The sequence below is a fragment of the Hippocampus bargibanti genome, linkage group LG18 (assembly GCF_051943395.1).
Source record: "Hippocampus bargibanti isolate YZ-2025 linkage group LG18, ASM5194339v1, whole genome shotgun sequence".
Taxonomy (NCBI): domain Eukaryota; kingdom Metazoa; phylum Chordata; class Actinopteri; order Syngnathiformes; family Syngnathidae; genus Hippocampus; species Hippocampus bargibanti.
Genome location: NC_142751.1, coordinates 3,598,424 through 3,624,225, shown reverse-complemented (window position 1 = coordinate 3,624,225; position 25,802 = coordinate 3,598,424). Strand labels below are relative to the sequence as shown.

Here is a 25,802-nt window from a genome sequence, read left to right as displayed (position 1 = left end):
GCTTGCGTATATCAGTAGCGCACTCGCAGAGACCCGCACAGCGTCGGACAGAGACCGCAGCACGACTTGCTCGACTCCACGCCACGATCAAGCTCTTGGACAACTAACCAACTTACGAATAAAGAGAAACATCAAACTCCAAGTCGAAAGGAAAAGTAGACTTTCTAGCACGTAGCCAGACTTTGCAGTCCAATTTAAAAAGAAAAAAAGAGAGAAGGGATGTGAAAAGAAAGCTCGGGTGAACGTGATGTCCCCCGAGGACATCTGCTGGTACACGGAAACTCAAATCTCGTAACCTGTGACTGAACTACCCCCGCCCCTTTTTTCCTCTCCCTCCTTAGCTGCGCAGGCTAAAGCTCATCCATCGGGCTGTGTGTGAGCTTTGGAACATGAGATTGGCGAGCAGCGGCGCCGTTGGCCCAGCCCCAAGTCACACAGTGTTCCGCTGGAGCGCACTGACGTTCTATGCAAAATCACACCATTTTTGTGTCAAGCAATCCATTTTAACTGTCTTTGGCGTTCCACACGGTTCAAGGTCGGGTCCTCTCCTTTTCTCGATTTTGTTATTAGTTTTTACAGAAGGTTTGTGATTTTGTTCCCTGTCTTTTAAATTCATTCATTTTCCAGACTGCCTTATCCTCATTAGCACTGCAGGGGGGTGCTGAAGTCTATCCCAGCCATCTTCGGGAACTAGGCTGGGGACACCCTGAACTACTTTCAAGCCAATCGCCGAATACACAGAGACAAACAACCATTTACACTCACACCTAATGACAATTTAGAGCGTTCACTCAGATATTTTTTCGGACTCCTTGAATATCGATATAACGAGACTTTACTGTAATAATAAAAAATTGAATTTATAAGGGCTTTTCAAAACTCTCAACGTCACTTTACAGTCGCAGGATACATTTTTCTGTGGATAAGCACCGGCAGCCACACGAACCAGCGTTCACTAAACCCAGAATAACTCAAATACATAGAAAGCTAGCAAGCCAGCTAACCATCCAACAGATACCCAGATAGCTAGCCAATAGATAGCCAGCTAATAGATAGCCAGTCAGTTAACAGATAGCCAGCCAGCTGATAGATAGCCAGCCAGATAGCTAACAGCTAGCCAGCTAGATAGCCAGCCAGCCAGAATACCCATACAAAACGCACACGGGTGGGAGAACATGCAAGCCCTACATTGGAGGGCAGGATCGGGTCTTAAAATCACAACCTCTAATTCATTTTAAAGATTTTTTGGGGGGTATAGAATGTGGGCCCAAAAAGCAGCAGCTTGCGTAAGAGCTGGCGGAGCAAGCGGCGACAAATCAGCTTTGATGGAAGATTAGCGTTAAGAGTGGGATTGAGGCTGTCCCACATCTTTTGCCATGAAATGATTGGACGAGCGTCCGCTCATTCGCTCCTCGTTCCTCTCATCGTTTTAGTTTTTCCCTCCCTTTATTTGTTTTTTTGGGGGGTGGGAATTCCTTCCAGAATTAAAAAAAAAAGGATGTTTGGTAAGCGGGTGTGACTAAAAACAGTAGTTTCAATGAGGTTTTAGAGCAGGTTTTTATGATTTTTTTTTTGTAGCGGGTTGAATTTGTAATTGTTTTAGTTATTACCTCTTCAATCAGTGGTGGACCGTCATAACCTGCAAGGTCTTCTCGGCTGGCCTAAAAGTACCTGCATCACGGACTGATGTGAATTATATTTTGTCCATGAATTCTTATGAAATACAGTAATATCTGAGTTACGACCGGAAAAACGGTCGTAAGTCAAACGGTCATAAATTGAAATCCATTCGAAATGGCTCGATGTCAATCGGTTGTTTTTAAGAAACGTTTTCTATTGAATGCTATTATATACCAAACTGCTACAAAAAAGGGTCTGGCGGTCGTGGTCGTAAGTATGGGTGGTCGTAAATCGCGCCGGTCATAACTCGGATGTTACCTGTAATTCCAAATTGTCTATCAGCTTCCTTTTCCCCTGTTGTTCTGCTTCAAGATGTGTTTTCATATTGAAGCATTGAACCAATCACATTTCAGCCATCATGATGAAAATGAGTGGCGGCGGCAGGCATTTTTCCCACAAAGGAGGGAAATAGGTCACACGCCCCTGAACGTCGAGCTGACGGCGAAGTCCCCCCCCTCCCAATCCGGCTATCCTAGCTAGCTAGCTATTACTGGCTATTAGCTAGCTAGCTTTCTATCTATTTGAGTTACTTGCGGGTTGAGTGCACTCTGGCGTGTGTGGCTTCCGTTGCAAAGGCGCTTATAAATGAAATGTATTATTATTATTATCATAAATAGTCATCAAATGGTGAGTGTAGTTTTTGATTTTTGGAATGTTGCTGTGCCGATGACCATTTTGTGTTTGGGAGCCTTTTACTGAGTGAGTTGCTTGTTCTGTAGCCACAAAGGGACTAAGTCTTCTTGTGCCGGTCACAAGCCCGGATAAATACAGGGGGTTGTGTCAGGAAGGGCACCCGACGTAAAAGCTTGGCCAAAACAAACATGCGGATCAAACCTCTAAAGATGGAGGACACTGATGTGGTGTGGCGACTCCTTGAATCCTTGAAGGGAAACGCCGAAAGGAAAAGAAGATTAGAAATAGCACATCTCATTTTGCTCTAAGTTGTGCTTCTTTTTGGCGCACTGCAACGTTGATCTTTGAAGATGGCGTGCGGAGGGAATACCTGTTAGCACATTTTGATGTTTTTTTTTGTTGCCACTTCTTTGAGAGAAGACGAGCACAGGCGCCGGCCATGAATCATGCAGGCGAAGAACGCCCGCGAGCTGGCAAAGTGGGTCAGATCGTCGCGCTGGCGTCCAAATGGGGAATTGTTGCTCATGAATCATTGAGTGAGGCGGAGGGAGAGAGGAAGAAAAGTGCCAGCCACACATAAATGCAAAAATACCGCACGCAATCTGCGATTTTGGAAGGCGCGGGGGGGGGGGGTACTTTTGCAAAACATTTTCCGCCATTTTGAGTTTTCGGAAAGGGCAACAAGAAGACTGTTGTTTTAATATATATGGATGTTGCCCTTTGACCTAAAACAATGTGGTCGGAAAGCGTTTCGATTTGAGATGTGCTGAGTTATGCGCGACGTCCACTTCCCACGCCCGTGAGGCAGTCCCGCGTGGGCCCGGCTTGCGTCAAAGCCGCTTACACGGGCCCCCCTTCAGCAGCAGCGTACAGAACTTTAATCTTGATAGGAGCCGGGGATTTCTGCCATAATTAGGCCACCCGTATTATGCAGCGCACCCCCCACCCCCGACGGCCCCCATAGACCGGAACCTATCATCGTTCTCGGTGGAAACCTCGACACCTGAACGCAACATGGACGCCGCGATTACGCAAACCACGTTAACTTGGTGGTACTTGGAATATAGATGCACGAAGAGATAGCTCGGTCGCGAGAAGCAAATCGTAAAGCTCGCGGGAAGGACTTTGTCGCGGTTACGTAACTTCCACGGGAGGCTCGGGTTGCACTAGTCCGAGACGATAGGGAAAGAAGAAAAAAGGGCGTTCCCGCGCTTTCGATTGGTCGCAAGGCAGACAGACAAGATGGCAGAATCAATGGGCGGCCTGGTTTTCGGCTCGCCCCTCTTGCGTCCCCTCCTACCCCTCCCTTTGCAGTTTGGCACACAGGACTACGTTTGTCCCCACTCCGACCCAGCCAACGCAGCAACGTCGCCGTCCGACTCTTCGAAAAACACGTCGATTTGAACTGAGGAGTTATTCCGACGTCGCGTGCGCCGCCGCGTCCAAAACACTTTGTGGAGTGGAAGTGAAAGAAGAAACGGGACGACTTTGGAGCGAGGAGAATTCAAGTGGGCTCGGTGGGTACGTGGTGGACGCCACTGCGCATGCGGCAAATACTGAACGGACTTGAGCCCCACTCGGTGGGACTTTAAAAAAGGCAAACTTTCAACTCAACGGACGGCGCGTGTTGGTGGGGAGTTTTCAATCCGCTCGCGACTTTTATCGCTATTCGTCCTCTCACTTTTCTACTTGGAATCATTTCACAAAGTCCACTTGCGGTTTTCGACAGCGGACGGACCCCCCTCCCGAAACGTGCTAGCCGCTACCTAGCATTTCGCCAGCCGCCTCTCGTTTAGCTCATCAAAATAAATCTGCGTGCCCCCCCCCCCCCCCACGCGGCATTCGACCGACGTCGTCGTCGTCGCCCCCCAGGGTCACCCCCGCGCTCGTTATATAACTTTGACGCCGTCGTTCGTTGGGCTGTCACGGGAGCAAGTTAGCAAGATGTTGGCCGCTCTGCTGCTAAATGGACCCTATTATGTGCCCACTGCCCACCCATGCACACTGAACGATTCTTTTAGTGGGGGCTCCGCATGCACGCGGATTTTTGATTTTAGTACAGCGATACCTCAGTTTACGAACTTAAATTGTTCCCAGAAAGTGTGTGTCAAACAGTTCCTCAACATGTATTTCTCATAACTATTAAAAATGAGAATAATCCGTTTCGAGGTCCCCATAAAACTTAAATTTCTACTATATAAGCCTTAAAACTACACAAAATACAGTAATACCTAAGTTCGTCTTCCAAACATTTATTTTGCATAAGAAACCATTAAAATGAGAATAATCCGTTCCCCGGTCCCCATAAAACACAATTTTCTTCAAACTACATTTAATATACTTATTTTATGGATAATAAATGTGATGTTGTATTGTAATTAAAGAAATAAACTACTGTATCATTAAGTTTTATTTAACTTTGTGATGATACTTGTCAATGGATGGTAGCGATGGTCGACTTAGCGTACTGGGACGCTAAATCACACAAACGCACACCTCGTTTTTGTTTTTCAGTTATCTCCTTCTGCTCAATCGTAAATTTCTTTATGTTCTTCTTCGGCTTAAAACTAGCCTATGGTGGGGTATTTTTCGGTCCCATAATAGCAAAAGTACTCCACTTGATAACAAGCCACGTCCGCACTCCAAGAAAGGGGGTAACAAAAACTAGTCCGCCAGCTACCCTGTTCGACCGTATGGTTTGGTGTTCATCCGCCGAAAACTAGTTCGTCAGCCAGGACTATATGCTCGCGAATGTAATGTTCGTGTGGCGAAAAGTTCATGAGCTAAAGCGTTCGTAAGCTGAGGTATCACTGTATTTAAAGTGTCAGTGTTCGGACCTACATATGAAAAACTTTATTGGAATTGATTTTTAATTTTGAATGTCTTTTTTTAATGTATTTTTAATGATTTTCAATGTCTTCTACAAAGAACAGAAAAGCGCGCTGGAAAGCCTTCATGCTGCAATTCAATGCATTACAAATCCACAATGTGGAATATCCCCATTTGCATTGGTGTTTCTTGCCTCGCAATAACGTTGGCGTGTCTTCACACAGCTCGGCGTCGCTCCTTCGCAGTGCCTCGGCGAGGCCTCCACCCCTTTCCCCGATGGGTGCACCCCGCCAGGACGCCAGACGCAAATCGCTCCAGCAAGACGACAAGTGTGAAAGAATGAAAACCAGCTAGACGTTTGCCGTCGCCCACCAGTCTCCGCTCTTTGACTCTTATTTTTGATCGTCCCGGCTTCCCCCACTTTTGGACAAAACGTCTTTTGGACAAGATGAGCACGGAAGGTTTCCAGTACCGAGCGCTGTACGACTACAAGAAGGAGCGCGAGGAAGACATCGACCTTCACGCCGGCGACGTGCTGCTGGTGAGCAAAGCGGCGCTGGCGGGCCTGGCGTCGCTCAGCTACGCCGACGGCCTGGAGCAGCGGCCCGAGGAGATCGGATGGCTGCCCGGCTTCAACGAGACCACGCAGGAGAAGGGCGACTTCCCTGGCACTTACGTCCAGTACATTGGCAAGAAGCGCATGTCTCCGCCCACGCCCAAGCCCCGCCCACTGCGCCCGCTGCCCGTCGCCCCGGCCGCGTCCAGGCCCGAGGCCGACGGCGACGTGGAGCAAGGTAGGTCCCGCCTTTCGGGCCGTTGCGGCTTGTCGCGTTTGGATAATAACACGGGCGGGCGTCGTCTGGGACAGAGAAGGGGCCTTTTTTTCAGAGGACCTCGAAAAAGGAATTGAAGATGGCAAAATTGAGCTGCCATTGGAGCGTTTTCTTGGGCGTGATCCTGGTCCGCTTGTCCTCACGAGCGAAACGAATGTCGCAAGCTAGCCGGTCACCAAAATGACGCCTGTTTGCGAGGACGCTTGTCGGCGTTTTGTTTGCCAACACTTTGGTGGAAAGTCGCGGCGGGTCCCATTTTGGAAGCGCGGCGCTCGTTGGGACGGCAACGCGAAATTCCCGAGGCTCGCTTTCAATGTTTGCGCCGATCCGTTGCGTGACCACAGCGGATCGGCGTGAGAGCAAAAGACGGGCGGGAATTCGGTTTCCGATGGAGATCACGTGGCGGTCTTCCGTCGCCGCTTCGTCGACACGCCACCCCCAAAATGGCGCCCGCTTAAGCCCTGCCTCTATATTTATCCCAGGTCGGCGCTATCTTTAGCGTCCCGCCCGGTCTCACCCACGGCGTTTACATTTCGCCCCCTGGTCAGACGCGGGCGGCGTTGACCAAGCGCTCCCTGTCATCGCCACCGTCGCGGGCCTGCGAGGACTTGTCTGGGACGGGGGGCGTCCTTCAAATCTAACTTGGGCTTGCGAATTAGTTTCTGAGAAAAAGCGGCCATCCCAGTTTGGCTCGCTGCTCAAGGGGAAAAAAATGGCAGCACACCATGTCCATGCCGCTATTTCGAGTAACATTTGGTAGTCCGTCTCAAAGTTCACTGCTTCTGAGAAGAACACACCCCCCACCCCAGCCCCCCCACTTAATGTCTTCCAGATGAGCACTTGTCCTACATGCACTTTTGAGTGCGGTCACAAAAGAGTTTTCTTCACACGCGACATGGCGGCCCAAAAGAGGAAGTGGCTTTGGATCAAGCGGCTTCGTTATTTGCTCAAGCGAACACATGCGCTGCCGTTGGACGGGGGGGGGGGGTACATTTTATAAACAAAATATGGTTTTAAGAAAGACTTGTATTCATACTTTTTTTGAAAGCGGCAGAGACAGGCTGGCCTTTCAACGCTGCGCTTTCATGTCCACACCTGGTACTAAAGTCCTAAGGGGGGGGGGCTTACCTCACATCCCAGCGTATGTACAGTGGTACCTCAGCTCATGAACTTAATTGCTTCCCAGAAAGTGTGTGTAAGGCAAAAAGTTCGTCTGCCGAATATTTATTTCCCATAAGAAACCATTAAAATCAGAATAATCCGTTCCCAGGCCCCCAATAAAACATAATTTCTACCAAATAAGCCTTAAAACTGCACAATATATACCTTATTTAATGTTATTTACCTTTGTTATGGTAGTTGTCATGGATGGTAGCAAAATATACTGTATTTTATGTATCATAAATGTGCTATTGTATTGTATTGTAACTAAATAACTAAATAAAGTACTTGTGTAATAAAGTCGTTTTATTGACCTTTGTGATGGTCGTTGATGTCGTTGCCTCTTGATGATATCCAAGTGAAGTTGCCGCGATAATACCCTCACTCACACTGTCCCCTGCTAGCTCCTTTTCGTTCATCCAAATCAACAAAAGGTTTTCAACCTCTTCTATTGCCTGAGACGTTGCTTAGACGACACAGAAACACCCTTAGCCACACGTACCATTGGTCGACTTAGCGTACTGGTACTAGGACGCTAAGTCACACAAACCCACACCTCGTTGGTGTTTTTCGATGATCTTCTGCTCGACCGTCATTTTCTTGTGTCTTCTTAGACTTAACACTAGCCTCTGGTGGGGTCTTTTTCTCTCCCATAAGAGCAAAAGTACTCCACTCAATAACAAACGACATCTTCTGCACTCAAAGAAGGGGGTGTGGAAAAGTAGTCCGCCTGCCACCGTGACGTGTGGTTTGGTTCGTCCTCCGAAAAGTAGTTCGTTAGCCAAGACTATATGCTTGCGAATTTCATGTTCGTGAGGCGAAAAGTTCGTGAGCTGAAGCGTTTGCATGCGGAGGTATCACTGTATTTGCCTAGCGACCCGCCCTATTTATTCCCCTTCCAAACTTGACTGCCATTTTTTGTTTCAGCTTCCTGCCAAGTTGTAAGGCGAGCGCGGCGCTTCCTGTGCGTTGCTCCCAGCCGCACTCTCGAACCCACCCCGCTTTTTTTTAACTCGCTGCATATTTCAGCGCGGCAGCTGTCGACCAAATAGCTGCTTTTTTTTCAACCTTGGCGAAGCGACGCGGCGGAGCGCTGCAAGCCCAAAGTGCAGCGCGTGACATTTGTCTATCATGTGCAAATCTTTTCAAGTCGTCGAGAGGAAAATCTGTTTTTGCATAACCGGTTTCCACTCGGCGGCCATGAAGAATTTGGGGAAGCCATTAGAATGCCCACACACACACACATATATTAATTACATCTAGAGCACACAACAAATTTTTATGTGCTTTCGCGGGCCGAATTAAATGGTGTGCAGGGCCAAATTTGGCCCCCGGGCCTCGACTTTGACACATATGATGTAAGGGATTCGCCAGCTAGCAGAATACAAAGAGGGCTACCTAGCTCATGTGCTAGCTTGATCGCTAGCTCGATTGCTAGCTAGCTCGCTCATGCGCTAGCTCGATCGCTAGCTAATTTGCTAGCTCGATTGCGTGTTTGCGTAGCCCCCTCCCGCAGATAATGAGATTCATGCTAATGCAGACAATAGCTTTGAGCGCCAAAAGGGCGTGGCAAGCCAGCCCCAAACTGGATCAGCTCTGTTTTTTTTAGCCACGGGACTATTTCTTATTCAATCATAACTTTTTTTTTGTTTGTAACTCCGCACAGGCGCGTGGCTGCTGGACCTGACAGAGCAGTTTTCCCTCCCCGAGACGGGCCCCCCGCACCTGGCTCGCCTGCTTGACGCCATTGAAAAAAAAGGTGTGTTTGCTTTGACCGCGGGCGCTCCTGCTCGCCATCGTGCCGTCAATCAGCCACTCCATCATCGATGCCACCCAAAAGAAAACCAAGTGACCCTTTTTTTAAGGTCTGGAGAACCCCACCCTGTACCGGAATTTTACAGAAGGGGGCGGCAATGAAGTCAGGCAATATTTGGAGTCCGGTAAGTCGATTTGGATTTGCGCTAACAGCCAACGCGATGAAAACGCAAGCACAGATTCGGAATCGTCACCAAAACATTCTCTCTGGGCTGCGTGCGGCGCTTGCAGACCCCTCCTCGGCGGACCTGGACCAAATGGAGCTTCCTGTCCTGTGCGACGGGCTGCGCCGCTTCCTCCAAGACCTCCCTCAGCCTCTCGTGCCGACCGCCGTGCACGCGCAGCTGCTGCACGTTGCCAAAGGTGACGCCCCCCCCGTCACCGTATCCCGGCACCACTTTGTGCTACGCTCACTCACAACTTTCGGGTATTTTTTTGCAGAGACGTCCAATATGGATGAGTGCGCCCAACAGCTGCGTGGCATCGCCGGCGGCCCCGCCCTGCCCCCCCAGTACTGGCTGACCCTCCAGTGCCTTCTCCGCCACCTAGCTCGGGTGTGCCGCAGCGCCGCCAAGAACCAGTTGAGCGCCCGGGCGCTGGGCGAGATCTTTGGCCCGCTTTTCTTCAGGCAGCAGAGCGCTAGGTGGGAGATGTGAGATTCCATCCCGACATGCCCCCCCACCCATGTCCGTCCTTGACCGTCCTCGTCTCTCCTCTCGGTCTTCCTTAGCTGCGAGTTCAGCCTGGATGCGTACGTAAGGATCATCGAAGTTCTGGTGGCCAGCGAGGAAAGCGAAAGTCAGGCGGCTCCAGGTAATTTTGGCCTTTGAAAGCTTCGGGTGGGCAGGGATGGAACGGTTGTCGCTTGGTGATATCCGGGCCTTCGCGTTCTTGGTTGTTCAGCAGGTTTGTGCCGCTCTTGATTTTTAGCGTCTTGATAGCGTCTTGTTACCCTCTTGTTAGCCTTTTGTTAGCCTCTTGCTAGCGTCTTGTTAGCATCTTGTTAGCCTCTTGTTAGCATCTTGTTAGCCTCTTGTTAGCATCTTGTTAGCATCTCGATAGCGTCTTGTTAACGCCTTTTTAGCGCCTTCGTAGCGTCTTGATAGCGTCTTGAAGTGTCAGATGCACACTCGCATTGCACACATTTTTTTTCAACTGAAAGCTGTGTGTGTGTATGTGTGTGTGTGTGTGCGCGCTAGGGGGGGTGTTGGAGAGGGGCTCCTCCCGCCGACCGCTCATCTATTTTAAGTTAGCGACAAAGGTCCACTTAGATTTGGTTGGCTGCAAAGCCGAGGTGCCACAGAGCGCCTCTTGTTCAGCACCTCCCCCCCGCCTCCCCTTGAAAGCACCCCACCCTGTTCGCCCCCTCTCTCCTCCCCAAGTGTCCAGCTCAGCAAATATTTGAAAGTTTGCAAGTTAATCATAAGCCGCTTCCTCCTCGACAAACACAGCGGCGAGCGTTAGAGCGCGAGGGCGGGGACTTGGCGGCCCAGAGAGCGAACGCTGGAGGGGGGGGTGTCTCATCATTAGCACGGCCACGGCGGGTACGCTGCGGCCATTCGTTGGATATCAGCCGGGGGAGGACGGGACGCGACACGTGACCCCATCAACTCAAGTTGGGATTGAGTGCCGCCATTTTGTTTTCGGCCGCGAACGGACGGCAAGAGAAACGCATGCACAACGTAAGTCCAAAGTAATAAATAATCGGGGAGGGGGAAGGGGGGGTGCAACTCTTCTGTCTCAAAAGTCGGAGTTGTAACACCAACGCAGGGAATGAAATCAGAAGCGCGTTTGTTTGTGGCGCTTTTGATTTGTCTTGAACAAAGTTTGGATGCGAGTTTTTAAACAGTCCAAATGAAAGACGGACGATTGGTCACCGTGTCGGTTGCTTATTTGAGCCTGGCCGCATTCCGCTCGGGGCCGCTTCAACTTTCCAAGAAGCGCCGCGCGTCTTATTTTGGCCGCGCTCCGGAAATGGAGGCGCTTATCCCCCGTCACGCCGACGGATTACTGCCATATTTTGGAAGGGCCGTGACGGGGATTGGAGCACGACGTGCGGACGTGCCTTGCAGCGGCGCGGCTCGCTTGGATTTGTCTGCGTGGGGGGAGGGGCTGAGCGAGTGAACGAGAGAGAGAGAGAGAGAGAGAGACAAGAGAGGGAGGAGGGAGGCGACCAGACAGACGGGAGATGTCGGACGCTCGCAAGCTGTCGTCACTGCAAGACAAACGGAATATTTTTGGAGCCCTTTAATGAGCCTTTAAAAAAATTGGGAGGGGTTAATCAAAGCGAGGGATTTTTACCATGACTTCATGCCGTCGACGATTGAAGAATGCCAGGGCGAGCGGTGACACAGCTGCCGCCTGATTGGCTGCGGTGAGTGATGCAACGTGTTACCGAGCAGGATGCCCCCCCACCCCCACGTGGCGATTTGACACGGCGTCTGGACCGCGCGATCAAGAGTTTCGGTGTTGGAATGCATCTTGAAGGCACCTTGAACGGCCACCCCCGTGAATGCTTGTGTGGGTGATTGGCCGGCGACCGATCCCGGGTTAGGGAGATTGGTCAAATCTTGCTCCAGGGCTTTCTAGTGATGTGCTAAGTGCGCTGAAAGGACAATCGAGCCGCTGGGGTTGTGCTCCACGTGGGATTGGTGTTAGGAAAAAAAACAAGGGGGGGGGGGGGGGTTAAACATAGCGCGCTAGTTTTAGCGCCCGCCGTCAAACTGTCAACGCGCGAGGGGCACCGTCGCTCAGCCCAGATTATTCACGCACACCAGCTGTTTGGAAAAAGATTTCTCCCCCCCACCGACAGCCTCGTCGATTGCCATCGGTCGGTGGGGATTTGCTCACGCAACGCTCCAAAAGCGAGACGCTGATCCACCGTGCGGTGTCAAACCCCCCCTCCTCTTGTTCAGCTCTCCCCCCAAAGCCGCCCAAGCCCGCCGTCGCCCCCGCCGCGGCGACTAACAACGTTCAGAGCAGCGGCATGGCGCTGCAAGACGCCGAATGGTACTGGGGGGACATCTCGCGTGAGGAGGTCAACGAGAAGCTGCGCGACATGGCCGACGGGACCTTCCTGGTGCGAGACGCCTCCACCAAGATGCACGGCGACTACACGCTCACGCTCAGGTGGGTGATTGCCCCACCCCCCCGCCGCCCTCGCTCTGGCCCATCTCACGTTTTTTTCCCCCAAATAAAGGAAGGGGGGCAACAACAAGCTGATCAAGATCTTCCACCGCGACGGCAAATACGGCTTCTCGGACCCGCTGACCTTCGGCTCGGTGGTGGAGCTCATCAACCACTACCGCAACGAGTCGCTGGCGCAGTACAACCCCAAGCTGGACGTCAAGCTGCTCTATCCCGTCTCCAAGCACCAGCAGGTAAGTGAATGGGGACGGGGGGCCAGGGGAAGCCTTTTTTTGACACCACCGCCGCCCTCAGGATCAGGTGGTAAAAGAGGACACCATCGAGGCCGTGGGCAGGAAGCTGTGCGAGTACCACCAGCAGTTCCAGGAGAAGAACAAGGAGTACGACCGCCTGTACGAAGAGCACACCAGAACCTCGCAGGTACGGGCGGTGCGCCGGGTTCCAGACCCTCGCCAACCCACACCCTCCCTCATCATACCCCGTTCTGGTCCAGGAAATCCAAATGAAGCGCACGGCCATCGAGGCCTTCAACGAAACGATCAAGATCTTTGAGGAGCAGTGCCAAACGCAGGAGCGCTACAGCAAGGAGTACATCGACAAGTTCCGCCGCGAGGGCAATGACAAGGAGATCCAGAGGTGAGCTGAAGGGGGAGGGGGGGGGCTTTGAGTGGTCAACCAAGACCCAACGCTCGCCCTTTCAGGATCGTGGGCAACTACGAGAAGCTCAAGTCCAGGATTAGCGAGATCGTGGACAGCAAAAGCCGCCTGGAGGAGGACCTGAAGAAGCAGGCGGCCGACTACCGCGAGATCGACAAGAAGATGAACAGCATCAAGCCGGACCTCATCCAGCTGCGCAAGACCCGAGACCAGTACCTTGTGTAAGGAACCGCCGTCGCTGCCTTAGCTTTAGGTTGCCATTAGCTGGTTGTTAGCCTGTTGTTAACCTGTAATTAGCTTGATGTTAGCTTGTTGTTGTAATAATAATAATGATAATAATACATTTAATTTCAAAGCGCCTTTCAAAACTCTCAGACACCTTACAGTCATGGGATAAAACCTTTTTTTTTTGTGCAGCGGCAGCCATTTGTGCCAGTGTTCACTCTACCCGGAAGTAATACAGCAGAAACGTTATGAAAGGAAGAGGAAAGGAAAGAAAGAAGTAGAAAAACAAATTACAGGAGCTGCTGGAAAGGCAGCCACGAAAAAAACAATAAAAAAATGAAAAAAATAAATAACAAATAATATAACAACACAGACACAGAGAGTCATTCATTCTTCAGCACTTGCTGTACCCTCTTTGTGACATGAAGCATGATGATCGTGCTTTATTTTTAATTATATGACTTGGGGTTAGCCCAGGGGTGGGCAAACTTTTTGACTCGCGGGCCGCAATGGGTTCTAAAATTTGACAGGGGGCATTTGGAGGGAGTGTTTGGGCCGGAAATACTAAACCTCAAGCATTAAAGGACAACCGACGCCTCCCGACAAGTTATGTCCATAATTTGTAAAATCACTTCAAATGACTTCGACTGAGCGTATTTTAATAAGAGTCCACCGCATATAGCTATCGTTTACGTTTTAAGACTCGCGCTGAATATTCAGGAAGTCTTGTTTTCGAGTTGATGACGATCCCCATGTGACGTCACGTTTGGAACGCCCCTGACCGAGAAAGCGACACACAGTGCATTTTGCGGTACTTTGTTTGGTCTGAAAACTTCGTGTTGATCCGTGTTGATGGCAAAATTAGAAGGAAAACACATAAATAATGCGATGGTGAATCGTTGTGTGTTGCACCAAGACTACTATTTGATACTAGTTGACACAAATTCCCAGCAGACAAATCAGCCCATTTCCAATGGAGCTTGGGCGCCATCTTCTGCATTTTCTGGGTGCGACATTGCTGTCATTGACAGCTCAAATTGAAATGGGAGGACTCCTTGAATCAATTGCAAACATTTATGCTTTCCTCTTCAGAACTATTTGAATCATATTCCTAACTGGATGAGTAACAAGAAAGCATCTTCTCCGAATCTGAAGCCATTGTTTTGATTCTCGAGCAAGGCAAGACGTCTTGGCGTGACATCACGAACAAGGGGGTGGGACCTTCTGAAACTGGCCATTTCCGGATTCATTTTGAAGTCATTTTTATTGGTGTTTTTCATTTGACTAAAAATATCATCCAGCGTGTTTTGGGTATTTTAGATGCTATAAAACGTTTTTCTGATGTCAGTAGGAAACAAAAAAACTGGTGCCGGTTGTCCTTTAAACGTAGTGTGTATAAACCTCATAGCACAGTAAGAACACTACAACCCAATTTATTAACGGTCTTTCAATTGTGAAAAATATCCCTGATCGATTAATAAATTTGTCTCAAGGAATATGCAAGATATGGCATTTACAGACTATTTCGTAGATACTGGGAGGAGGAAATGGAAATAGATTAAAATAACATATGCACTGTGATTTATCAAGATTGCGTCTGTTTTTAATACGTTTCAATCGAAGGGGCAAAGTTAAGAAATCATGATTTATTGAAAAATTGAATCACTTTCAACATTCAAAACATATTACACAAGGAAATATTCAAGCTCAATAATACCTACTTGTGTTGAATTCCGCAAAATCATGGATGGTTTGTCCTGACCGCGCGCTATACAAACTCGTCACGGACGCCCTCGCCTTCACGCGCAAACCGTACACGTGTACAGTCGCCGAGCACACAAACATAGGCTACCTGCAGTTGAAATTTGCATACTCGGCACGGCAGCCAATCAGAAGTCTGCTTCTTTCTTCCGGACTTTTGCAAGCGTTCTAAGGTTGTGCATTTGCATATCATTTTCCAAAATAGATGCACAGAACCTCAGCCCAGGAGAAAGATTCAAAAGAAGCTAACAACATATGTGACGCTACAAAATGTAAATTTATATCAAACCGTGACTGTAAAGTGTACGTGAGAGTTATGAAAGGGGCTTAGTGGCTTGTAGCAAGCAATGCAAACATTGCATTCTGCACCATGATGACAAATGACTACTGCAGCGAAATCTGCAGCCTTAGACATTTACCGTAAATTAAGCAAGGTAACATTAGTGGTAGGTACAGCCTTAATTTCTCCACTGTGAGACTAATAAAGGCATATCCAATCCAATCCAATTAATATAAAAAACTTCATACTTTGTGACGTTTGTTTTTTTTTTTTTTTTTTTTTTTTTGCGATTGCTGGTCTGATCGTGTTTCAAGTTGTGAAAAGTGGGGGCAGTCAACTTTTCAGAGTTGTCTGCCCTTTTGTCCGAGTTTCAGACACTGGTTTTACTATAATTTGGACAAGTTCGGCGGGCCAGATTAAAAAGCCTAACGTATGTGGCCTGCGGGCCGTAGTTTGCCTATGCCTGGGTTAGCCTGTTGTTAGTTTGTTGTTAGCCTTTTGTTAACCTGTCATTAGCTTGATCTTAGCTTGGCATTATCTTGCCATTAGCTCGGCAGCTCACATCCAATCACGATGGTTGCAGGTGGTTGAACCAGAAGGGCGTCCGGCAGAAGAAGCTCAACGAGTGGCTGGGAATCAAGAACGACAACGTGGAAGAGTAAGCCGCCACATTATGTCCGAGTCCCCCCCCCCGGCCCCCTTCAGGCCTTTGCTCACGTCGGTGGCTTTGTTCCTCCAGCCAATACTCGATGGCGGACGACGACGAGGACCTGCCCCACCTGGACGAGCGCTCGTGGAAGCTGGGCAACATCAACCGGCTGCAGGCGGAGGCGCTGCTCCAGGGCAAGCGAGACGGAACATTCCTGGTGCGCGACAGCAGCAAGGCCGGCTGCTACGCCTGCAGCGTCGTGTACGTAAACTGCTATCTGGTCGCGAACGGGAAATGAATCTCATCTCAACTGACCCCCTTTGTCGCCCGCGCAGGGTGGACGGCGAGGTGAAGCACTGCGTGATCAACAAGACGCCGACGGGCTTGGGTTTCGCCGAGCCTTACAACCTGTACGGCTCGCTGAAGGAACTGGTCCTCCACTACCAGCACACGTCGCTGGTGCAGCACAACGACTCTCTGAATGTGACGCTCGCCTATCCGGTCTACGCGCAGCAGAGGCGGTGAGGCAGGCGTAGCTCAAAAAATGGAGGCCGTGTGGGGGTGGGTGGGGCGCAACGCCCGAAATGGACGAACTTTTGGGTGACTGCCCGACCAGTCTGAATGTACTTTTTCTTTTGAAAAGCGCTTATGTGTGAGGACGGAGTGGAACTTCCCCCTCGACCTGCCCCCCAGGACACTTTGAGGCCTTTCCCTAAACGGTGCTTGCACATTTGAGAGCGCATTATGACCCCCCAGCCTCGCCTGCCGCCCATCTAAAATGTATTTTTTTTTTGGGGTTGAGTTCATGCTAGCACTCGCCAGTCGGCGTGCATGCGTGCGTGCGGAGGTACTCGCTGGGATAAACTGTCCAATAGCAGACGTGGATCAGCTGATCAATGTAGCATAATGGCACTTTTTTGGAACACATCCCCTCTCCTTCCCCCTCGCCCTTTTGGACAAGTCCCGTGGACTTTTAAGGCAGGCGGAGCCCGTCAAACTATGAACCAAGCGCACCAAAGTAGTAAAAAAAACACACAAAAAAGTTTATTTTCTGCTTTGGTTTCTGATCTGCTATGCAAATGTTTGTTTTTTTCCACACTCGGTCATATAAGCTTCTGGAACGATCACCGCTGGGATTTTGAAAATGTACAAATGCCGACCTCCCATCAACGTCTTTTTTTTTTTTTTTTGGGGGGGGGGGGTGTTTGAGAAATAATAATGATAATAATAAAAAAATAGTGCGACTTTACAATACAGTGATACCTCAGCTTACGAACTTAATTGGTTCCCAGAAAGTGTATGTGAGGCGAAAAGTTCATCTTCCAAACTTTTATTTCCCATAAGAAACCATTAAAATGAGAATAATCCGTTCCAAGGTCCCCATAAAACAGAATTTTCTACTAAATAAGCCTTACAACTTCACAACATATAACTTATTTTATGTATGTTTACCTTTGTGATGGAAGTTGTCAATGGATGGTAGCAATGGTCGACTTAGCGTATTGGTACTGGGACAGCTAAGTCACACAGACGCACACCTTGTTCGTGTTTTTCGATGATGTTTTTCTTCTGCACGATCGCAATTTTCTTTTGTGTCCTCTTCTGCTTAACTAGCCTGTGGTACGTCTGTGTAAGCTCTCAGTCATACACGAGAGGTCCATTGATGAAAAGGTTTCTTCGGCCATCATCTGTACTTCTTTGAAGGTATATATCGTGGAAGTAATCAATGTAGCCGCAGGGAGTAGTCCTCTGCTACCCCCACCCTGAGAGCAGGGACCAATCATAGAGTCTGGCACCGCCATGTCTGGACAGCAGGGATATATATATATATATATATATATATATATATATATATATATATATATATATATATATATATATATATAGGGCCGAAACTACCAGTAAAAGACCTTAGCTCGCTGACGAAGCCTCTTGGATAAGAAGCGAAACGTCCGACACCTTCAAAGAAGTACAGATGCCGGCTGAAGAAACCTTTTCATCGATTAGCCTGTGGTGGGGTCTTTTTCGCTACCATAATAGCAAAGGTACTCCACTCGATAGCAAACCACGTCTGCACTCAAAGAAAACTAGTGCGGCAGCCACCATGCCGCTATTTGACCATGTGGTTTGGTGTTTATCTGCCGAAGACTAGTTGTATTCCAAGATTATGTGCTCGCGAATTTAATGTTTGTAAGACGAAAAGTGCGTGAGCTAAAGCATTTGTAAGCCGAGGTATCACTGTACATAACTTTAAATACGGAGGGAAGAATATAGATATATTTTATTAGTCCTGCGTCACTTCAAACTCCTCCGTTCTTGGGTAGAAAGCCGCTTTGCTCCGAAACGCCGCCATTATGATGTATTTTCATATCGCAACCATGAGAGAAATATTGACACGCACCAAGCCCCTCCCCCTTTTTTCCAAATCAATCTGTGATTCACTTGAAGTATTTTTCTGTATCAGAAAATGAAATATGGACACCGGACCGGGTGGGTGGGTTTGCTCATTTCACGTTCTCTTGCCACGCTAACGTTATTAGCATTATTAGCCTCATTAGCATAACCGTTGTTCCCGGTTTCATTTTCCCAACGTTGCCAAGACATTGACGACACTCACAAAATATCCGAACGTCAATAAAATAAATGCGGGTGACGTTTCAGGGAAAATAACGAGTGTATGTATGGATATTATGGAAATTGTAACACAGGCGCCTGCCGCAAAAGTACAACAGAAATGGCGTCTCCAAATTTCCCACGCAGTGGGTGTGAAACTGGCGGCTAAGAGCAAACACACTCGCTCGTTTTCTGTGACAGAGCGACGAAAAGAAAAAAAATGGAGGAAAGAAATGTTTTTCGGACCAATTGGGTGAAATTGGCTCCTTTCCTGACACCCAACAAACAAGTTAGCTGCAAACGCTAACCGGAAGTCGCTACACGTGGCTTTTGTTTTGAAATGTTTTTGACCGAGAAGGAAACAAAATTAGAAAACTCATCAAATGTGTCCCGCGTGATGTTTCCTTTTACCTTTTTGAACAAGCTGCTGATGTCGTCCTTTCATTTGATGATGTATGATGATCATTTCTTCTTGTTTATTATTATTGGCCTTTTTGTTTGTTTCCCCAGCATCACAAAGCATTTTTTGTTGTAATCGTTGATGACAATTATTTTATTTTCATTTTTATTTTTTTGCCAGGAGGCCCTGAACCTCTTTTGGTTAATTGACTTGATGGTTTCCCATTGTTGCTTCCAAACGTGCATTGGGCGGCGTTGGAAAAAAAAATAAAAGCCGTTCTTGTTAAGAAAACCTTGCTGCCATTTTTTTGCAATATGCCCCCCATTCGGCCAGTCAGCACTTGGGGAGGAACAAAAAACTGGCAAAAGATCAGACTGCTTATCGACGACCGGACCGGCCACATTTTGTTTGACCATTGATAGAAAGAGACGGTGTGAAAAAGCACTGCCGCCGTTTGCTGCAAAAAGTTCACTTCCCTTCTCACTCAAGTCTCTCCGCAACACGTGAAAGTGCCTCTGGCTTCATTTTCAGCGTAATCCCGTTTGATCCCGACAAACCCCAAATGAACCTGCCCGAGGCTTATGGGAATCGCCCGCTCACTAATCCGCCATCGTCACGGCAATCGGACCGGACGGGTTCAGCCCAGGACGTGTTCGGCAGGGTTTCAAAGTCGGGTTTCCATCAAGGGTTGGGTTTTAGTCAAGTTTAAAACTAGCGGTCCGTACATTGTCGTTTTATTGGATTGGATTTGCCTTTATTCGTCTTGCAGTGGAGAAATGTACATTTCACAGCACAAGTTATGAAAGGAATCAAAGTAGAAAAACAAAATACAGGAGCTGCTGGACAGGTAGCCACTCTTGCGGCGCCGTCTTGAAGTCAAAAGAACAAAAAAACTAAATAACATTTTGGCTCAAAACATCTTAATATACAGAGTGGTTTTTGGGGGGTAAAAACGCCTTACTATATACATGGTAGTTTTTTTTTCAACTAAAAACGACTTACTATACATGGTGGTTTTTTTTTGCATTTTTAGCCCAAAGACCATATACAGGTAATGCGATTTAGCATTTGCGCTGACACACATGAATGTGCTGAACGTGAAGCTACAAGGGAAAGACCGCTTTGTGTATGAAATATACACAAATGTCAGACAGAGCCTTCAAAACCAAGCTTACCTTATTCTCAAAGCAAATGTGAAACAAGTCATTCGCTCATTTCCCCACATTGAAAGAGGCCCCTGGACATGTGAAAAAATACAGAAAATCACTGGATGACTTGCATGGAGAATTCTGCAGTGGATTCTGACTTTGAAAAAAAATTGACAAGTCACTTCAGGTGGTTTTATGTCCCTTCACAAAGATCATAAGACAGTGCCAGTGTAAAACTGTCTTGAAGGAGAAGTTCAACAAAGCAACCCACCGATCCCAGTTAAGTAACCTCAGGTCTGTTCTGAGAATTGCCACAAGAAAACTGACACTGGACTTTGATGCACTGGCAAAAACGGGTGATCAACAACACTGTTCCCATTAAAAAGTAATGTGAGTAATAACACTGTCCGATGACAAGGTTTCTTCAGCCGTCATCTGTACAAAAGTGAAGGTTTCGGACGTTTCGCCTCCTATCCAAGAGGCTTCGTCAGCGAACTAAAGTCTGACTGGTCGTATCGGCCCTATTTATATATCCCTAATGTCCAGACCTGGTGGCGCCGGACACAGCTATGATAGGTCCCTACTCTCAGGTTGGGGGGCAGAGGACCCCTCCCTGTGGCCCCACTGATTGTGCCTACATTCCTGACTAACGACTGGCCTATTACCCCCACTCCCACCGGTATCACCTCATCAGCATAACGACCCTCATCAGCATTACGAAAGTTGCCTAACCTGTTTTGCCTAAGCAGGCTATTGTATGAGCGATCCAAATTGAACCTCACCCCACCAGACCGGTTTAATGAAGGATTTTGTTGTTTTATAAGAATCGCTTCTTTTACCCCCCTTTCAAACCATCTATGTTCTTTCGCTAAGATTTTAACCTCATTGTCGTCAAATGAGTGGTTGCTAGCATTTAGGTGCAAATGTACTGCCGATTGAGGTCCACTTATATTATCCCTGCGATGTTGATAAAGTCTTTTTTTGAGAATTTGTTGAGTCTCCCCAATGTACTGCTCTTTACAATTTTCATTCATACAATGTATGGAATAAACTACATTACTTTGTTTTTCATTTGGTAGCCTATCTTTTGGATGCACTAATTTTTGCCTTAACGTGTTTATCGGTTTGAAATAAGTAGGAATTTTATGTTGCCAAAGGACTCTTTGTAATTTTTCAGAAACTCCTGCAATGTACGGTACTGCTACTCCTCTCCTTTTTGTATCTTGAGAATTATTGGTTTCATTTCCTATTCTTTCTTTCTGACATTTGTTGAATGACCACTGAGGATACCCACAGTTAGTGAGTGCTCTCCTGATATGTTTTGACTCCTTTTCTCTACCTTCAGTGCTAGTTGGTATAAGTTTAGCCCTATGCTGGAGGGTTCTGATAACTCCTAGTTTATGTTGTAAAGGGTGGTTAGAGTCAAAAAGTAAGCCTTCCTAAATACTTCTGTTTTTAGCGCTCTGTCCTCTTTTAAAATTACTTTACAATCCAAGAAGGCTAGTTGGTTCTCTTGAATGTCCTTACGAGTAAATTTAATGTTGAAGTCTACAGAGTTGAGGTGATCTGTGAAGGATTGAATTTCTTGTTTTTTAATTATGACCAAAATATCGTCCACATATCTAAGCCAGTGTCTAGGTTTTGTCCCCGGGAATAATGTGAGGGCCTGTTTCTCCATCTCTTCCATGTAAAGATTAGCCACTATGGGTGAAACTGGTGAGCCCATAGCACAACCATGAATTTGTTTATAAAATGTTTCCCGAAATTTAAAATACGTAGTATTAAGGCAGATTTCTAATAATTGGCAGATGTGATCCGGTTTCAGTTTGGTTCTTTCATGCAGAGAAACATCCGCCAGCAGCCTCGTCCTCACCACTGAGACTGCTGCTGGGGTTGGGACAGATGTAAAGAGAGAAGTCACATCGTATGATGCCAAAGTTTCCTCAGGTTCCAATATGAGGTCTTTGATCCTCTCTACAAACCCTGTGGTGTTCTCTACGTGATATTCTGTGTTACCAACCAACGGAGCTAAAATAGTTTTTAAATATTTGGCTACATTGTATGTAGAGGAGTCAATGCTACAAACAATGGGTCTGAGGGGGAACCCTTCTTTATGTATTTTTGGCAGGCCATAGATAAATGGCGTGGCCTCTCCCGGGTATAATCTAAAATACATCTGTTTGTCTATATGTTTTCCTTTCTCTAACTTTTGGAGACAGTCAATCATTTCTTTCTTGTATCTATTGGAAGGGTCCCTTTTTAGTTGCTCATACGTGTTAGAATCACTGATTAACCTATTTATTTTGTCTTCATAATCCAATGTGTTGAGAAGCACTGTGCATCTGCCCTTGTCTGCTGGCAAAATAGCAATATTTTTGTCTTTTTGTAGAGTAGTTAACGTGTCTGGACATTAGGGATATATAAATAGGGCCGATACGACCAGTCAGACTTTAGTTCGCTGACGAAGCCTCTTGGATAGGAGGCGAAACGTCTGAAACCTTCACTTTTGTACAGATGACGGCTGAAGAAACCTTCTCATCGATGGACCACTCCTGTACGACTGAGAGCTTACACAGACATATACAGGTAAGTTCCGATTTACGACTGGTGCGAGTTACGACCACCCTTACTTACGACCATTACCGACAAACCCTTTTAATTTTTTATTTTTTAAGTTTATTTGCCGCAGCACAGAGAGCAACCGCTTCTCTCAGCATTGTATAAGAACTATTTTTTTATCGCTGTCAAAGGACCATATGTAGCGTTGCGGCTGTGTTGCCAGATCTGCTCAACATTCAGCATTCCTCATTTATCTTAACAGAATATTACAGCATTGCACAAAATGAGGATGCAAAATAACTGCTTCTTCAAAAACCGACCATGTACACATGGACGGTTTATGTGACGTTCATTGACCTTTTCCTGTAATACCTCATCATTCCACAAGGGGGTGCACTACATACTGTGATGCATTGACTTGATTTTGCCGAGTCTGTGCTCCCCTTTTTTCCTTCTGCTACTGTCGTGAACCTATCTGGACTTCATTCGAGCGCGGGGACTTAATCATCGTCAGTTGATTGTTTCTTGAAGAAACTGATGCCGACCACCATGACTTGCTTTACCCACCCAATGTCCGCTGGTTAAGTCTGTGGAAAGTTTGTCAACGAGTGTGGGATCCCAAACAGGAGAGTATCTCATTTTTTAGCTACTTGAGAAAGCTGACGATTTTCCGGAGCCGAGTGACACAGATTGGCTTGCGATTTAGCATTTGCGCTGACACACATGAATGTGCTGAACGTGAAGCTACAAGGGAAAGACCGCTTTGTGTATGAAATATACACAAATGTCAGACAGAGCCTTCAAAACCAAGCTTACCTTATTCTCAAAGCAAATGTGAAACAAGTCATTCGCTCATTTCCCCACATTGAAAGAGGCCCCTGGACATGTGAAAAAATACAGAAAATCACTGGATGTCTTGCATGGAGAATTCTGCAGTGGATTCTGACTTTGAAAAAAAATTGACAAGTCACTTCAGGTGGTTTCATGTCCCTTCACAAAGATCATAAGACAGTGCCAGTGTAAAACTGTCTTGAAGGAGAAGTTCAACAAAGCAACCCACCGATCCCAGTTAAGTAACCTCAGGTCTGTTCTGAGAATTGCCACAAGAAAACTGACACTGGACTTTGATGCACTGGCAAAAACGGGTGATCAACAACACTGTTCCCATTAAAAAGTAATGTGAGTAATAACACTGTCATGCGTCTGTGTAAGCTCTCAGTCGTACAGGAGTGGTCCATCGATGAAAAGGTTTCTTCAGCCGTCATCTGTACTTCTTTGAAGGTGTCGGACGTTTCGCTTCTTATCCAAGAAACTTCGTCAGCAAACTAAAGTCTTACTGGTAGTTTAGGCCCTATATATATATATATATATATATATATATATATATATATATATATATATATATATATATATATATATATATATATATATATATATATATATATCCCTACTGTCCAGACATGGCGGTGCCGGACTCTGCTGTGATAGGTCCTTCCTCTCAGGTTGGGGGGAGCAGAGGACTACTCCCTGCCGCTCCACTGATTGTTCCGACTAACAACTGGCCTGATTGCCCCACTTCCACCGGTATCACCTCATCAGTATTACTAATCCTATGTTACCTAAGCAGGCTATTGTATGAACGATCCAAATTGAACCTCACCCCACCAAACCGGTTTAATGAAGTTGTTGTTTAATAAAAATCGCTTTTTACTCATCTATTTTCTTTCGCTAAGATTTTAACCTCATTGTCGTCAAATGAGTGGTTGCTAGCTTTTAGGTGCATATGTACTGCCGATTGTGGCCCACTAGTATTATTCCTGCGATGTTGATAAAGTCTTTTTTTGGGAATTTGTTTAGTCTCCTCAATGTACTGCTCTTTACAATTTTCATTCTTACAATGTATTGAATAAACTACATTACTTTGTTTTTCATTTGCCAGCCTATCTTTTGGATGCACTAATTTTTGCGGTTATCGGTTTGAAATAAGTAGGAATTTTGTGTTGCCAAAGGACTCTGTAGTTTTTCAGAAACTCCTGCAATGTAAGGTACTGCTACTCCTCTCCTTTTTGTATCTTGAGAATTTTTGGTTTCATTCCCTATTCTTTCTTTCTGGCATTTGTTAAATGATCACTGAGGGTACCCACAGTTTGGGAGTGCTCTCCTGATATGTTTTGACTCCTTTTCTCTACCTTCGACGCTTGTTAGTATTAGTTTAGCCCTTAGCAGGAGGGTTCTGATAACTCGTTTGTGTTGTAAAGGGTGGTTAGAATCGAAAAGTAAGTATTGGTCAGTGTGCGTAGCCTTCCTAAAGACTTCTGTTTTTAGCGTTCTGTCCTCTTTTATAATTACTTTACAATCCAAAAAGGCTAGTTGGTTCTCTTTAGTCAAAGTCAAAAGTCAAAGTCAGCTTTATTGTCAAATATGCTAATATGCATGACATACAGCACAGATGAAATTAATGAAATGAAATTTAATGTCCTCACGAGTAAATTTAACCGAGTTGAGGTGATCTGTGAAGGATTTAATTTCTTGTTTTTTAATTATTATAAAAGTATCGTCCACATATCTAAACCAGTGTCTAGGTTTTGTCCCCGGGAAGGATGTGAGGGCCTGTTTCTCCATCTCTTCCATGTACAGATTAGCCACTATGGGTGAAACTGGTGAGCCCATAGCACAGCCATGAATTTGTTTGTAAAATTTCTCCCTAAATTAAAAATACGTAGTGTTAAGGCAGATTTCTAATAATTGGCAGATGTTGTCCGGTTTAAGTTAGGTTCTTTAATGCAGAGAAACGTCCGCCAGCAGTCTCGTCCTCACCACTGAGACTGCTGCTGGGGTTGGGACAGATGTAAAGAGGGAAGTCACATCGTAAGATGCCAAAGTTTCCTCAGGTTCCAATATGAGGGCTTTGATCCTCTTTATAAACCCTGTGGTGTTCTCTACGTGATATTCTGTGTTACCAACCAACGGAGCTAAAATAGTTTTTAAATATTTCGCTACACTATATGTAGAGGAGTCAATGCTACAATGGGTCTGAGGGGGAACCTCAATGTGTTTTTGGCAGGCCATAGATGCATGGCGTGGCCTCCCCTGGGTATAATCTAAAATACATCTGTTTGTCTGTTTTCCTTTCTCTAACTTTTGGAGACAGTATCATTTCTTTCTTGTATCTCTTGGAAGGGTCCCTTTTTAGTTGCTCATAAGTGGAAGAATCACTGATATCAGAATCAGAATCATCTTTATTGCCAGGTATGTAGGACACACAAGGAATTTGTTTCCGGTAGAACACGCTGCACTAGTATCGTTGTCAAAAAAACTGCTAAGTGGCACTATACAGTTCCAAGTGGCACTATACAGTTCCAATATATATATATATATATATATATATATATATATATATATATATATATAT

General features: G+C 46.6%; 1 protein-coding gene across 1 annotated transcript; it reads left to right on the top strand.

Annotated features, from left to right (window-relative positions):
* The first annotated feature begins 3,627 nt into the window (after positions 1-3,627).
* Positions 3,628-16,717, top strand: pik3r1 (phosphoinositide-3-kinase, regulatory subunit 1 (alpha)). Its single transcript, XM_089020276.1, has 15 exons — positions 3,628-3,830; positions 5,367-5,936; positions 8,803-8,895; positions 9,002-9,076; positions 9,183-9,314; positions 9,393-9,594; positions 9,682-9,764; positions 11,867-12,080; positions 12,151-12,331; positions 12,393-12,518; positions 12,592-12,734; positions 12,800-12,976; positions 15,605-15,679; positions 15,761-15,931; positions 16,006-16,717. The coding sequence occupies exons 2-15, from the start codon at positions 5,591-5,593 to the stop codon at positions 16,193-16,195; spliced, it is 2,208 nt and encodes a 735-aa protein (XP_088876402.1). The 5' UTR covers positions 3,628-3,830; positions 5,367-5,590; the 3' UTR covers positions 16,196-16,717.
* Positions 16,718-25,802: the final 9,085 nt, after the last annotated feature.

Coding starts and splice junctions, on each gene's coding strand:
- pik3r1 (XM_089020276.1), top strand. CDS start 5,591: ATGAGCACGGAAGGTTTCCAGTACCGAGCGCTGTACGACTACAAGAAG. Junction 8,896..9,001: donor TGACGCCATTGAAAAAAAAG/GTGTGTTTGCTT, acceptor CCTTTTTTTAAG/GTCTGGAGAACCCCACCCTG. Junction 9,315..9,392: donor GCTGCTGCACGTTGCCAAAG/GTGACGCCCCCC, acceptor ATTTTTTTGCAG/AGACGTCCAATATGGATGAG.